The sequence below is a fragment of the Eucyclogobius newberryi genome, unplaced genomic scaffold (genome assembly GCF_026437365.1).
Source record: "Eucyclogobius newberryi isolate DKJ021-1_F unplaced genomic scaffold, fEucNew1.0.hap1 SCAF_6, whole genome shotgun sequence".
Classification (NCBI taxonomy): domain Eukaryota; kingdom Metazoa; phylum Chordata; class Actinopteri; order Gobiiformes; family Gobiidae; genus Eucyclogobius; species Eucyclogobius newberryi.
Window position 1 is genome coordinate 16,261,984 of NW_027316278.1, and position 15,418 is coordinate 16,277,401.

The following is a 15,418-nucleotide window of genomic DNA, read 5'->3' on the forward strand; positions in this document are numbered from 1 at the left end:
AAAAGAGAGTTAGAGTAAGTACCAGAGTGACTGTTTAGAGGCACTACTGAGGCAGATATTTGTTTAGTTTAGACATAGTCTGACTCAGCCCTGTGTGCCAGAGCACAGAGTTTAATTTCAACACGCCTGACGGATGATTCAACTCTGCCATTTAAAACACTGGCAAAGCAGTTCACCCACATACTTTCTGCTCACTGGACTCCTCTGCTTATGTAGCCTTATTCAGCAGCGAGCCACAGACAGGTAGTCACTATTGAACTAATGCCCCGCTGAATCTCACGTCTGCCTCATAAAATACACCAACCAGGTGTCTGCTCATTGCAGTGTTTCTTTTTATCTTTCCAATAAGATGTGCCAACTAAGAAGTCTTCAGATTCAGCCTGGGGCTGTCACTTTGAGACATCGGCCTCTCTGACTATCTATCGATAGATAGATAGATCAAATTTCTTTTGGTGCAAAAATACATGACTGGTGCTTTAAACCAACAGCAGGGCAGTTCATAAACACACTAATCATTGGTCTGTTTTTGAAAGTATTGACACCTGAATAGTATCATTACACAGTAAATTTAAGGCACTTAAATGGCTACCGCAGCTTGGCCGAGCTGCGATAGCCATGGTAACAGGCCTTAGATGGCAACTCTCTGCTGATGGTCTGGTTACAGCTACTGAAGAAGGTGGTAGAAGGCATTGGCAGTGTTTACTGTCACTCTTAGATGTCACTGTCACTCAGATGTGTGTTTACATACACAACAGCTGAGCTCACAGAGGAGACATGGCATTAATGCTCTTTATCTGACTCAATTCCTATAATCTCCCAGGGTTTGGTACAGCAACTGCACTCAGCATCTAACAGCTGTATCTATGCAGTCTTCACTTGGACCCAAGGAGGAAAGGACTAAAGAAACAACAAGAGGAGACTTTTAGGCTAGCAAGTTCAGACCAAACCCGAGGTGACATTACTGTCAACTGCTGCAGTACTCACAATAGTGCTCACTTGCTTATCTGCAAGGAGGATAAGAGCAACGTGTGGTCTGTGGGGACCCGCCTGCCATTTGGGGAGAGATTGTCCTTTAGAAAGCTCCTCCAGACTCCTCTAGGTGACACTGGGTCAGTATAATGATAAGAATATGATAGGAAAAGTAAGCAGGCAATTGCACGACACCAGTGCCTTCCTACTTGTGTTCCCTGGTGCGGAGGGTCATTATGCCCTGCGTTCACGCAATATATTTGGTTTGTCTGTCCCACAAGGACTGACTGGGGGAAGCAATATTTTTTCTATGCTGCTCCTGCAGCGTGGAAATCCTTTCAGTCAGAGTTGAAATTAAATTGTCTCAATAGACAAGACAAAAAGAGTAGACCCTTAAAAAAAAATTAAATGTAAATACTGAGGAATGCATTTAGGAAAGGCTACAAAAAAAAAGGGTCCTGGCCACCAATGCCAATATCCAAGAAGTCAGGCTGATGTTTCTGGTGCACTGGTGATAACATTTTCTTAAAAGGCACTGGGAGAGCATCACTCCCAGCATTTGGATACAGGATTGCTGGGCTGAATCATAATATTCATCTTATCTTGAAGTTATCGCACATTTATTCAACACAAAATGTTTCCCTTAATCCATGGCCTCATTCTCACACTCGGTACATTGCTCTTTGTACACAAAGCTCACTGCTAACTGCTCTCAATTTCCAGTTTCAATCAAAGTGCCTGAGACATGCTATCATTACAGCTAGTTTTCTCTGGGGGCGTCAGTGTGTGGTGATAGCAAGGCAACCTCTCAGGTACAAATCAATTTTAGCCCACGTCCTTTCACTCGGAAGCCAGCGGCGTATTTCTGGAGCACTTACCAAAGTCTGACATGTTTGATTCTTTTTCTTCACCTCTGCCTCAAGTGCCTCACACTCCTTCTTCTTGGAGGTGATCTCGGTCTCCTGGGGAAAAACGACAACAGACCCTCTTTATGACAAGTGTTACATTGTGTCTGAAGCTTTAAGACATGGTATGACATTCAGAACATATAGGCAGGCACAGCTCAGACTTTTATAAGGTTGTGACACACTAAATAGCTTAGTGTATCAAGTAAAATATTATTTAGAAAATATATTGCCATAAGAATGACAATTAATACTTCTCTATCAACACGGTAATTACATAGGTTAAATGTGAAGAATGCTTTTTTCATAAAACGGGCAGGTGGGCTGTCTGTCAGGGACTTTAACAGGCTGCGTTCATATTATTTTTTATTTCCTCTAACACGCAACTATTCCTCCGATCTGTGACCAGCTTTATGAAATCAAACTTTCTGAATGTCAAAATAAATTAAATGTGACAAAAACAGCCAGATAAAAAAGTAATTTACATTTAGTAAAAATGTATTTTAACTATATATTGACTCAAAAAGTACAGGAATACATAAAATAATAACTATTTATACAAGAAAGAACTAGTAAACTGTACATGTAGTGTGTAGTATATAAAAAGGGGGATAAACTCAACCTCTCCTAAAATGACAAATGAAGCCTGCGTAAGTTCACCTGGAAGACCTAACTTTATCTGCATCGGCCACCATGGAAGGACACCTCTCCCCAGCTCCATCAACGGGCTCAAGCGGGCGTCCGCCTATCCGTCTGAGAGAGTCAGATCCCTCCTTCACCATGGACTCCTCCAGGTTTCTAAATTTTCCCAAGGAGGTTTTTGTAGTTTTTCCTGGCCAAGAAGGAGGGTGTAAGGACAGGGGACGTCCGCATCATCGCCCCTCGCCCATAGTGCCCATAATCGCTACGTCTTCCGCCAGGGTCTGAGCGCCAAATAACCTTCGCAATAAAGCTTGCTAAACTATCTTTACCGTTTTCTGTGTCTGAGTCTCTCCAGGGTGAACTAACTCATTCAATTCCTTCTCTTTGTTGCTATAGTGCTTATAAATTCCAATAAGACTAATAAAACATTTTGCTCGACATCATTACCAATTAATCAACTGACAACTAAAGAACTAAAGCCTTAAATAATAAACATTTTGAAATATTCAAATGTTCCTGCTGTCTCCTGAATCTACAAGAACTAATAACTGTGAAGCACTGAGTGAGCGGCACTGAGAGAGGAGACCAATAGACATGGGATATCCGACTAAAAGCTGCTTATGCCTGTTCTGTTTGGCTTGGATGCTAATTTTAACACTTTATGACAAGACTACATGCAGTACGGTGAACTTTGAAGTGCACCCCAGGGATGCTATTGTAATGGATAGCTCACTATTGCACTCTTCTTGCAGCAGCGAGGATCTTAAGTGTTACATCACATAGCAGATTCTCAGTTCATCACTAGCGTGCAGGGAACATCCTCTCTGTGGACTGGAGTGAAAGTGCAGCTGTTCTAAGATTAGCATAAAGAATTAAACAGGATTTTAACTGTGTCAGTGTGCTCCATGCAGCCACACACACATCCTTCTTCACTCCACCCACGAGTCTTAGAGGTTGGCTAAAAAAAGCCAATGTAGAACCACCTGAAGCTGACAATACATCCTGCAATATGTGACAATGGCTGAATATGTCCAGTGCTCGCAGCTTGATGAAATTCATTCACACAGAAAAGCCTCTGTTCTGCCACATCTGCTGCTCCTGGCCTTGACAAGATTTAATAGCAAAGTGAACAATAAGGTCAAGCCAATGAAAGGAGACAGGTCAAGCTGTGACAAGTGGGTGAACAATGGCTTTGTGCACTAAAGATATGACTAAATTAAGTATCTTTTATTTTACTTGTCCAACAACCCAAATGTCGGCGGTTCGAACCCCACTCGGACCATGCAAGTTCTGTTGTTGTGTCCTAAGTATAAAAGTGGCGTGAATGTGAATGATTGGTGGTGGTGGTCAGAGGGGGCAAAGTTTGGCAGCCTTGCTCTATCAGTCTGCCCCAGGGCAGTTGTGTTTGCAATGGTAGCTTATACCCACAGAATATGGAATGAAGGGATATTGACAGTGTAACGCTTTAAGAGGCTTCGACAAGCCTGTGAAGATCATTACAAATGTAAGACAATATCATCATTATTATCATTATTGTTATTACGGAACGGCGCCGGGGCGCGTTTCTACAAAGGAACATGCGGTTGTGGCGAGACCGTCACCCCAGTTCAGGAACTATACTTCCTGTTCCAAAGGAGAAACTCATGAAACTGAGGGGAAAACCATCGTCTTACCCGGAGATCGTCACGTTATCCTAATTTTTCCCCTCCATCCCTTGTTGGGTAATGGGAGTTTTGTCTATAGGAGTTTTTGTTTATAAGAGTGTTTTTTAAACTTCCTATAATCTGTTATCTGTCTTTTTCCTCTGTATCTACCTCTGTATCTACCTGCGTTGCAACAATGAAATTTCCCCATGTGTGGACAATAAAGGATTATCTTATCTTATCGTATTATCATTATCATTATCATTATCATTATCATTAACGTTTAACACTTGAACATAAACAGCTGTATTTGCAACACATAAATGTACAAAGCTAAATTCTGAGTCTATGATTTTCTTTGAGTGACACCACAGAAAGCGTGTCATTTCCCTTGGGGGTTTGTGTCTAAAGTGTATCATTTTGAGAAGCAGATGGCTGACACAGTGCTAACATGTACAATAAATATTTAACAAACACGTAGACAAGCACACTGCTTGCATTTGTGTTGGGCCATTTGTTTGAAACACATTTGCCAATGTTCAATTAAAAACCCCTCTGATAAAAGATTCAAATGGATGCCATTGTGAGTAATGAGCTTGAGTGTAAGTGAAGAGGCGTTTACTGCACAGCAGATGAAGACAAATTAGGGAGTCTAGTCCCTTAGGCAGGATCTGGGATACTTGCTTCTGTGGCACTAATGTAAATGCATGTACAGCACAGATGATTTTGCTCCAGAAGTCCTACTACACATATAAAGAAGACAGTGGTTGGCTTTCATCCTCTATTTAAAAACATCAAGAAGCAAAAGGAGCTAATGGAAAGTAATTTATCATATAGCCTAGTGGGACATCCAATTTACCGCTTTATTTTCCAATGCATTGCACAGTTATATTTTACATATAAACCCGAATTGTTGCTGAGATCAAAAACAGGAACCCTATCCACAATATAAAAAGAGGCCAGATTGAGCCAAGACTGCAGCTGAGTGTGGTTACATGTTCAGCACCATGGAGAGCTCTCATTTCCATTGGGACAAAACAGCAGCAGCAATGATACAGTACAAAATGTGGGCAACTTCAGCACTTCTAACCCTTGCTGGTTCGCTCATGAAAGCTCCATTTACAGTCAGCTTGTGACAACGTAAGGGCCAGATTCATTTTTTATTTTTTTCTACTGCATTGACTAACTCAGAAGGCATTCCCCGTCAGGTTTTTACTCCTCAGTCTTCTGATCTTTTGTAGTCGATGAGAGCTCTGTGCATAATCTCTTGCAAGCAGGAGTAACCTCATTACTGGCATTCTGCCCTGTAACTCCTTCAGTCTTTCATCCCCTGTGCTTTTGAATATGTATGATGTCTAATCATGGGAAATAAACCCGCCTATAGGTTTACTTACAGTCTAGTTAAAGTCTACTACAGAGGCACTTCTTTTCAAATAGTAAAGGAGATGATTAATGATGACGCTGAAAGTGGAAAAGTGGATTTGACATAGAAACAACCTTTATATTCTAGGGAGTATGAAAAAATGAAAAAAAAGGTGTAGAATCTCAACCAAACTGACAGCTATACCATGTAAACATTAAACTAAAAACATTGATGATGTCTTGTACAGAAAATAACCTATTGTTTTCTCACTTCTGCACTGCTCTTTTCCTTTGATTAAAGAGTCAACAAGAAGAAAAGACTAAATGTACAAGCCATAAAATCTCAACACTATATGTTACAGCAGCCTATAAGTGCACATAATGTGAGAGCAGACATAGTAATCAAGTGCAACACAGTGGGATCCTGTAATTTCAAATGATCAGAAATGGCAGAGTCAGTTGCATAACTGCTGCAGCTTAGTGTGTGGGCACAGATGCCGGTGGTCGACTTGTATTTAAATAATGTAGTTCTGTGCAAAGATGTGAAGACAAATAATGGGTCTATTATTTGAAAAGTATGTGGAAAAATCAAGCATTCAAGTCTGTGATGTTACTTTCACCAAACACAGACATAAATGAATATCTTTCTATGTTGTGGAGTCTCCCAATAATAGTCAGACGATAATGTCAGCCCAACAGAAACGTGTTAAAACATGTCTTTAAATATATTATTTGAGGTTTAATTATCAGAAAAATTAGAAAAGTCTGTCAAAGGAGTAGGAAAAGTGTCTGCTTTTGAGTATACAGCTACATAAGAGAAGCTCACAATATCACATTAGCATTTTGCCACAGGGATTAGATCAAGACTCAAATATTTATCAAACTATTGTGCATTACTTACAATGACTTCAGCCAAATTGTAGGATCTTCTTAAATTGTTTCAATTGCACTATTAAAACAGCCTGGGAAATAAACTGGATTTATTTTTATGTTTATGCTTTGGCAACCCAGAACATTTTGCTGACTGAAGCTCCAAAGGGAACCTGTGTTGATTACTATAACAACCCACACATCAGCCCACTCATCTCCCCTGCTAGTACTACTGTCCACGCTGTGCAGACAGTCACGGAGTCCACATGTAGCCTTCATCCCCCTCTATACAGTAGTAAACAGCTTATGACAAAAGAGGGCTCTCGTAAAAGCAAAGCACCTTGGCAGCGTTTATTGTGACTGCTGCTCAGAGGAAACTTCAAAACATTAGCAACACACGGTCCAGAAACACCCGGGATGTGTGTGGGCAGTGAGTTATTTTATTTAGGTGGACTATAAACCCAGAGAATGACTCCCTCTACAACCCAAACATAAAATGCCTTGTTGTGATTCATATAATTCAGTGTTATGTGGGTTAGAGTACACACAGATGGGAAGGGGAAAAACTGCAAAACCAAAAGGGAAATAATTTAAATTCACACTTTTCCCTTTGCCATTAACTATATCAATATGTAGTAAAAGCAATGTCAATCTAACTAAAAGGAATAAGAGGATCACATGAAAGGTGGACTATGTAATTTTTCTGGTGGAGGGTCCGCCACCTGTTTCTGGTTCTATGGAGATGTTATTTCTTTGCCTGGAATGTACTACAGTATGGCATTAAACTAATCCATCTCCATGGAGACAAACTGGTAATATTGACTAGAGCCAGGTTACAGTAAGAATACATGTTTTACAAAGTTTTTTGAAACAATAAAAACACTAATGAAATAAATGCTTAATAATACAATACTGTTGAATATTACGAGCGATAATATCTCACCCATCAAAGATGTTACATAGTAGGCAAAATAGAAAGGGCCTGAGGTGGAGGTGTCCTCATGAGGGGCAATGTCCCTTTCACTATAGAAATATTCAACTCAGCTCTCCAAAACAAGGATGAAATCATATATTTTTTACACATGATTTAAAGAAAATTCTTAAATCACTGAAGAAAAGAAACACAAAAATGTGATTTAAGCATTACAAACAAATCACCTCTCGTGAAATTGAACTGTCGCACCAGTGTTATCATATTAATTCCATCTTTGTCAAAGGCCAGTCGTGCTCATGATTATATAAAGCTTAGGAGCATTAAAAGAGATGTATGGCATTGCTAGCGGCACCCAGATGGCCTGTGTGCTCCGCGCACGTGGCCGGCTCCCTCTCGTCATTAGTGAGGCCAGTGGACACACAGGTAAATGAGCTGCTGAGATGATGGACTGTTCCGTGAGTCGCCCAGACAGTGCTCGAGCCTCAGGAGACCGTGTCAACACCAGGGAAAGAGCGGGTGAGCAAACAGGGGAGAACAAATGAACCATGAATCAGGACTTTGTGAGCCGACAGAGAGGAACAAATTCAAGCTAAAATATAGCTATCATAAATTGTCTTAAGGAGCGATCATACAGGTGCAAGAATCACACAGATGTTTAAATGTATTTTTCCTTTAAAAAATTCAGACAAAATCTCCACAATCAATACAGACATTCACTAGATCACTCACTCGAGCACACAAATACAAACACTTTCACACATGCCAACACACACAGAGGTGCTTAACAGAAAGAAAGTTTTTAACACACGGTGGTTGAAGAAGTACTCAATTGTGTTACTTAAGTAAAAGCATAGATGAAGGAGCAAAAAGTTAAACAAAATAAAGTAAAAGTAAGTCATGTGCATAAGAATGAAGACAAAAATCTTCCTTTCAACAGGCTTTTCCTTTTAAAAGTTAAATCTTAGTCCATCATCTGTCCAGTGCTTTACATAATAATTTAGCAGCTTTTATCCCAGATGGCTTTATTTATCTAAGCTTGGGGTGGCACGCACAGGCCTGTGACCTTTTGTGGCTGTATCATAGGCTAAACTGTTTGTATTGCAATGCAAAATCTATTTAAAACCTATAACAGTTACAGACCCTCTAAGAAAAAAAATTCTCTCCTCAGTAACATCTTTCACAAGATGGTAAATCTTTCACAGACTTACAAGCTCTCACTGCTGTTCTACTGGGAGCTGTGTTGTCACGCGCTATCTTAGTCACAAAACTGCCATGATCATATGAACTCACTTCAGACCAGACGGTTGGTTTGCCACTCCACCAGAGCTGTAGTCAAATAAAGAAATTATTCTTGGTCAAGCAAAGACTTGCCCGGTGCAGCACTTAGTTGACTAAATGAAGCGTTGAATTAGCAAAATCTTTAAAAACTCTTTTTCTCGAAACAGTATTCATGATCCCACCTTATGGTTTGTGCATACTTAGTACAAATGTAATTTTGCATGTATGTAAAATAAATAAATTCACAATTCATTCCCAAATTTCCAACTAACCCATTCTATGTCTTCTCATGTTCTGTCCATATATGTTATTTAAAATCTCAATAAAAAATGTGTCGACAATGATGCCATCACCTGATTAATGAAGTAAACGACTACAGTCCTACCGTCCACACACGCAGACTTAGAACAACTGATTGGATCCACTTATCCTGCTGCAAAATTATTAAGACGTCAACAAGTGAGACTTACATTGCTGGAAATGTTTAATTAACGTCACTTCTAAAGATCCTTCTCTTATGGAACTTGATCCAGATTCTCTTAAGGGGCTCAACTTCTTTCCCTTAGAAATTGCCTTTATTTAACTGTCTCCATATCCAGTGCAGACAGAAAGATCAGGGGCACGGAATGACAAAGGGGCTGTCAGCAAGATGAGGTGGCTTGTCTCTCACTTTGATCCACGGCCAAAGCCACAGACATATGCCGCTCCATCCGGGGAGGAGGAGCCGCCCTGGATGCACTCTGCAGCTCTTCATTCCCCTCACATTCATTACCAACACTATAGCAGCTGCTGACTAATTAGTTTGTTCCACAGAACCGGTGAAGAACACCTTAACTTCAATTTTTCAAGAGGGGAAACTTTATTACTTACTTGAATGGATTGTTAATAGTAAAAAGTAAACTGAGCGGGTTTAATTATTAGTTTTCACCATTTACATTTATGTTAAGAGAAAATGTACAACAAGCCAACAGCAATTGGGAAAATCAAATATGTTAAAAGAATCATGTGCCCTCTTTACTACAATCACCTGCAGATAGAGGTATGAAGTGTTTCTCATTTTATGGATTCATGTGAAGCTCAGAAGCTCCAGAATCCTAGGCACACTGAGCTGCAGAGGCTGCACTAGCACTGTCATGACAGTCATGATTGGTGCAGGTGCTGGGCTTTAGGTAATGACCATTCAGATCAGAGAGCAGACGCATAGGTTTAAACCAACTGGATTTAGACATTGGAACTGGCTCATCATTATGCTTTCTGATTGGATAATTGTCTTGCGAACCATAACACCGAATCATAACAAAGATATTGGGCATCATGGAGAATGTTTTAGTAATTAATTAATGCACAATCGGCATTACAATTATAGCTATATTTTATTTGAACTTGGTTACCTTGTATCTGACGCAGATAGGTTTATGAAATTGTAAATCTTAAGCTTACATACAGTTCCTTGATTTAGATCAAACGTTAGAAATTCACAACTGTCTCTCAGAGGAGGTGAATAGGTCAACACTAACCTGGCCAGATTTTTATTACCGAGTTAATAAAGAAAGCTCTGTAAGATCCATCTGGAATGAGAAAGAGTTTTAGCTAATCACAGCAGCCAATTGCTTATATAATACATTCATATGTTTTTTGTTGTTGTTGTTGTTTTACCCTCCTTAGTGGTACCTATTTAGCAATTAAAATAGCTTTGTTGAAAAAAACGTTTCTTCTTCACGCCAAACGTTGTGTGACCTCAAACAGATCACCCGGCAGCCGTACTGTTTGAAAACTCAAACCTTTTTTATGCCATAACTACTTATTTTTTGTTCTAAAAAATATAAATATGTACTAGGGCATGTATTCTTTATTTATTATGTCGCAGTTGTTGTAAAAATAAAATAATAATAAATTGCTCTCTAAATTTAAACAGGGAAAGGACAAAAGTTATTATGTGCAGCTTGTTTCAAAACATTTGAAGCTATTTGGAGAAAACATGCCGTCGGGGTCAGCATCTTTCCTTAGATATACCCATGAGGAACATATCCAGTGTGATCAAGTAATGTCAGTGGTGTATTTGGGCTTTAGCTGCAGTGAACAGGTCTGGGATGTGAGCGGACTGGACATGAAGGTGCAGGGTGAGAAGATCCTGTGTCCAGTAACGGGAGACAGGTGGTGCCCGGGAGGAGATAAAGAGTGAAGCGTCCACCCCGCAGGAGCCTGGCAACATCACAGAGTCAAACTGAGGACACTCTCCCAGCACTGCTGCCAATTTACAGAACACTCAATTAATGGTCATTACCTGGGCGGACGTGCTGTCTACATACCCCAACAAGCAAGGCAGGGCAGTAGTGGAAGTGAGTAGTGGAAGAATTACATTATGCTAATGGACATGGCTATTTATATTTTTACACTGATCTGAGGCCTGAGAGGTAGAGGTCAGGGCAAGAGCAACCACATCCACACAGCTCAAATAAGTAGATCGTACATGACAGGGGGGCGGCAAAAGTCAAGTGTAAAAATACCAGATTCTGAGTCATAGAGGCTGGTTGTTTATCTTGAGTGAAGCTATTTGAATGTATCTATTGGCATTTACAATAGTGCAGAAAAGTATGAAACAAATTGTGTTTTCTTTCTTTCTTTTTATTTGTCACAAAGGCCAGTTGTTTACTGTTGAATGGTACGTAGAAACAACATATGACAGTAAAGGATTGATCAGGTCAGGTCAAGTCTTTTTATTAGTATAGAAGATTGTGAGGACTATGATAGCACTTTATATGACTTTATATTACGTTATATTACATGTTAAATTGATGGAAACGTAACTTAAGGTGTAATTCTGGCAATTACATGGGCATTACTTTTGGAGATGGGACAAATCGGTTACATAATTTCATGGAAATGATTCATGATTAATCATAACCCTATATGAGGTAATTACCAGTACATCTTGATCATTAAATTGAAACAGGGCTAAAAATGCTTTTATCTCTTGTAATCACCTTGATTTTTGATCTTTTTACAAAGCTTTTAAGTGTGACTCTTTTATGTTCATATTTTCACTTGGCTATTTCCTTATTTTACACTTATTTAAAAACACATTATTTCTGTCTGATAGATTCTTTCAACTTATCTTGCTAAACTTCAATCCAAGCATGTGGAATCTCAAAAGAAAATAATAGGACATTGTGATCTGGGAAAGATATAATGTCGAAGAGAGCTCATTCCTAAAACAGCATGGGCAATATAGCGAGAAAAATGAAAAGAGGTAAAGTGAGTCATGTCGGGTCCAGAACATTTGCATTTAAACAACACCAGGCAACACATGCAGCTACATCACACCAAATTGGCAATATTTTTCTTGGTGCTCGTCCAGGGATCAGAAAAAAGGCCGTCACAAAGGTTTGATTTATGAGAAAAGACAAACTGCAAAAACAGCTTGACCGATCTGTCAATCACCGCCCTTCTAACACAAGATTTACATTCACTATAAAACAAAAAACAGCAAGTCTGGTTTGGCTTTGGAAAATCCCACTGTGAAGGATGAATAGAGAGAAAGGCGAAGCCAGCGTCTTACTGCTAAATTATAAGCCATAACAGGCCTTTCCCCCCAGAACTAATTCATTTTGCAGCAATTCAGTCCTACAAGCTGTGGGGTTTAATTATTCAAGTGATTATTCCAGCAAAAAGATAAAATATGACTAAGGCAATAAGTGCTCTGATTTCAGCCTTCCACACACAATGTGAAGGCAGCGGGAGGAAGTAGACAAGGACAGATGAATAGAATTGTGTACTTCTTGGAAACAACTTTAAAATATTTCAACTGGAAAAAAACAAATTCAATAATGTACTAGTCCTTACGGCTGCCATGGTATTATCTAATTTCCAATCAAGTAAAATAATACATTAATTGAACTAAAGCCTTGAGTACCTCCACTTTTATCAGAACCACCCATTTAAAATATTGAGGAGCCACTCAAAAATTGGTCCTTTCAAAAATACGGCTGAAACAAGTTAATTGACTACTGAAATTATCATTAACTAATTTATTCAGTAATTTAAAAATCGTTAACTGGTCAATAGACGGATTCCAAAACATGCCATGAGCTGAGAACAGAAGTTGTATGACCCAAATTGAGCCGCAATTGCATGAAAAGGACACTGTGAAAAGGTGTAAATGTAGTGTATTTTATGAAAACACTCCACAAACATGCACCACCAGGATCCTCAAACGGCTGGGCCAAATTTAGTAAAAATGTTTTTATCACGTGATTGTTGCATTCAAAAAAAGTCACTAGACAGATAAATAAAACCCTGTCTTGATAACTCACCTGGTAGTGCAAAGAGCATATTCCGGAGTAACTCGGGCAAGTGGGCTCATTAGTTTGTACCTTTCCAAAATCCAAAACTTTGGGGGGCAAAAACTTACAAAAAATCCCATTCATTTCTTGCTAGCACAAAAGAACATTCAAACCAATGCCAGCAAAAATGGGTGAGAATAGAGAGAAGCAAAGTGCCATGTATTTGGAGACAGTCACTTCCAACTACGTCTACAAGGAGCGGGAAACACACTGACAACAAAGGATGACTCCCTCTGCTTCTTGTGTTGTTTCTTGCCCTCCGCTGACCTGGCTTCACACTTCAGAACATGCTCAACCACAAACTCAACAGTAATTCACAGCTTTCACTGACTCCCTAAAAGCAGACTGTGGTCATCAACAGTAAACAAACAATCAGCACTGAGCTGTTTTGGAGACAGACGCGAACCAAAGCAATAACAAAGAAAATGTTAGGGGGAAAGGAGTTGAAGAGATTAGCGATCCTCCTGGCCCAGTGATAAGGTTGCATAATACGTCTTCTCTGTGTAGTGTGTGGCCCAAGCCAAACAAGACTTAGATCACTCAAGCTTTGTGGGAAAAGAACGTTATCTCAGAGCGCATGCACACAAAGGATAAGCTAGCCGAGTTTTGACAGTGTACTAAAAATAGCCGATTCCTAATAGAAAAAAATGGGAGTGCCAGTCAAAATCAGACAAAGTGAGATAAATGTTTCCTCTAAAGTCCGTCTTGGGAGCTAAATAAGGGTGTGGCGATTCCAAACGGCAGGGACAAACATAATTATAATCATTAATTACATAAACATTACAAAGGCAATTAAAAAGCAGGGTGCAATCAACTTTGCAGCTGTGTTATGTAATTGCGAGCCTTTAGGGCCATGTGTGAGGAAGATGGCGGCAGACGGGCCGGTTGTGTTTTCCGCTGCACATATATGGCCATTAATCACGCTCGGGTCTCTTTGCTCCTTTTCTATTTCCAGAGAGGCCGTGGAGCCCAAAGGCAGCGGACCTACAGTGCCGTGCCACGTGCAATAATGGACTTTTAGCATCCTTTGCAAATGTCATTCAATGTTAGCCTAACCAGCCAACGGAGACATGAGGACAACCTACGAAAGGCATCTTCAGGCCTATGTCTTTACGGGTGAAATGTACCGTGGGTGTACTCGGACACTGAGCATTCCTGTAAACTGTTATTGTTTCGATGGTCTTGGTGTTGGAATAGATGAATCATAAGCACAGCTGTGTTTCCCCCTCTAGGGAAGCACAGGCAAAGAAGCAGGTCTTTCGGTATGGCATGGCATAAATAGAAACGCTAGCAGGACACGTGAGCAGGTAATGTATAGTAAAGTCTAGTATTTCTCTTCTCACTGCTCCCTCTCGCTTTCTTGGACGCACGAGACGAGACTTCTGCAGGGTGTGTTGGAGTGTGAGTCATCGCCGGTGCAGGGAGAAAAGGAGGGGAACAGCATTCTTTAAGTCAAACACAGCTCTGATAGCAGCAATGCAGTAGCACACTGTCATACACAAATCTATTAAGTAATTCTGTGAGGATTCCAAAAAAGAGAGGGAGTGTGAGAGCTTACTCCATCACGCTAACAGTGTTATGCAAGCAGGAATGGAAATCAGACACGGGGTTAAGGTTTATCTCAAGGTTTCAATATTAAGAGACTTGATGTGGTCGTGTTACTAAGCAGAATCCTCATTCAGATTCAAGTTGGTCAGAGGAGTAAAAGCATATGTAAATTCAGTGGTGGAAAGAAAGTAGGCCGTGGCTGCAGAGCCGCGGCGCTGTCAAATAGCCCAGCAGTTTCAGGAGCAGCGGCACGGCTATATAGCCTCATGGCTAACCCTAACCTTAACCCTAACCCTAACCTTAACCCTGACCCTAACCTTAACCCTAACCCTAACCCTAACCCTAACCCTAACCTTAACCCTAACCTTAACCCTAACCCTAACCCTAACCCTAACCCTAACCCTAACCCTAACCTTAACCCTGACCCTAACCTTAACCCTGACCCTAACCTTAACCCTAACCTTAACCCTAACCCTAACCTTAACCCTAACCCTAACCTTAACCTTAACCCTAACCCTAACCTTAACCCTAACCTTAACCCTAACCCTAACCTTAACCCTAACCTTAACCCTAACCCTAACCCTAACCCTAACCTTAACCCTGACCCTAACCTTAACCCTAACCCTAACCCTAACCTTAACCCTAACCTTAATCCAGCGCCGTCAAATAGCCCAGCAGTTTTAGGAGCCGCGGCACAAAAAACCCATGCAATTTTGGCCGCGCGCCGCAGCTCTGTAGACACTCCCAAGAAAGTAATAGAACTGTACTTACTAGTAAGTCAAATTTTTAGTTAGCTGTAATTTTCTTGGGTCATTTTTTCAGTAGATAATTTTTAATTTAGCTTCACTTCTGTTGAGAGTAGGTATCTCCACTACATTTTTTAACTGGACTGAAAAGTAGAACTTATCCTTTGGTTTGAGGAGT

The 15,418-nt window shown here is 40.2% G+C and overlaps 1 protein-coding gene across 1 annotated transcript in view; it reads right to left on the bottom strand.

The window, feature by feature from the left end:
• The window catches only part of rimbp2b (RIMS binding protein 2b), a 58,896-nt gene that overhangs the window by 24,480 nt on the left and 18,998 nt on the right, over positions 1 to 15,418 (bottom strand). Inside the window, 1 exon segment of the mRNA XM_072433521.1 lies at positions 1,848 to 1,931. Within this exon segment, the coding sequence (XP_072289622.1) occupies positions 1,848 to 1,931 (84 nt within the window).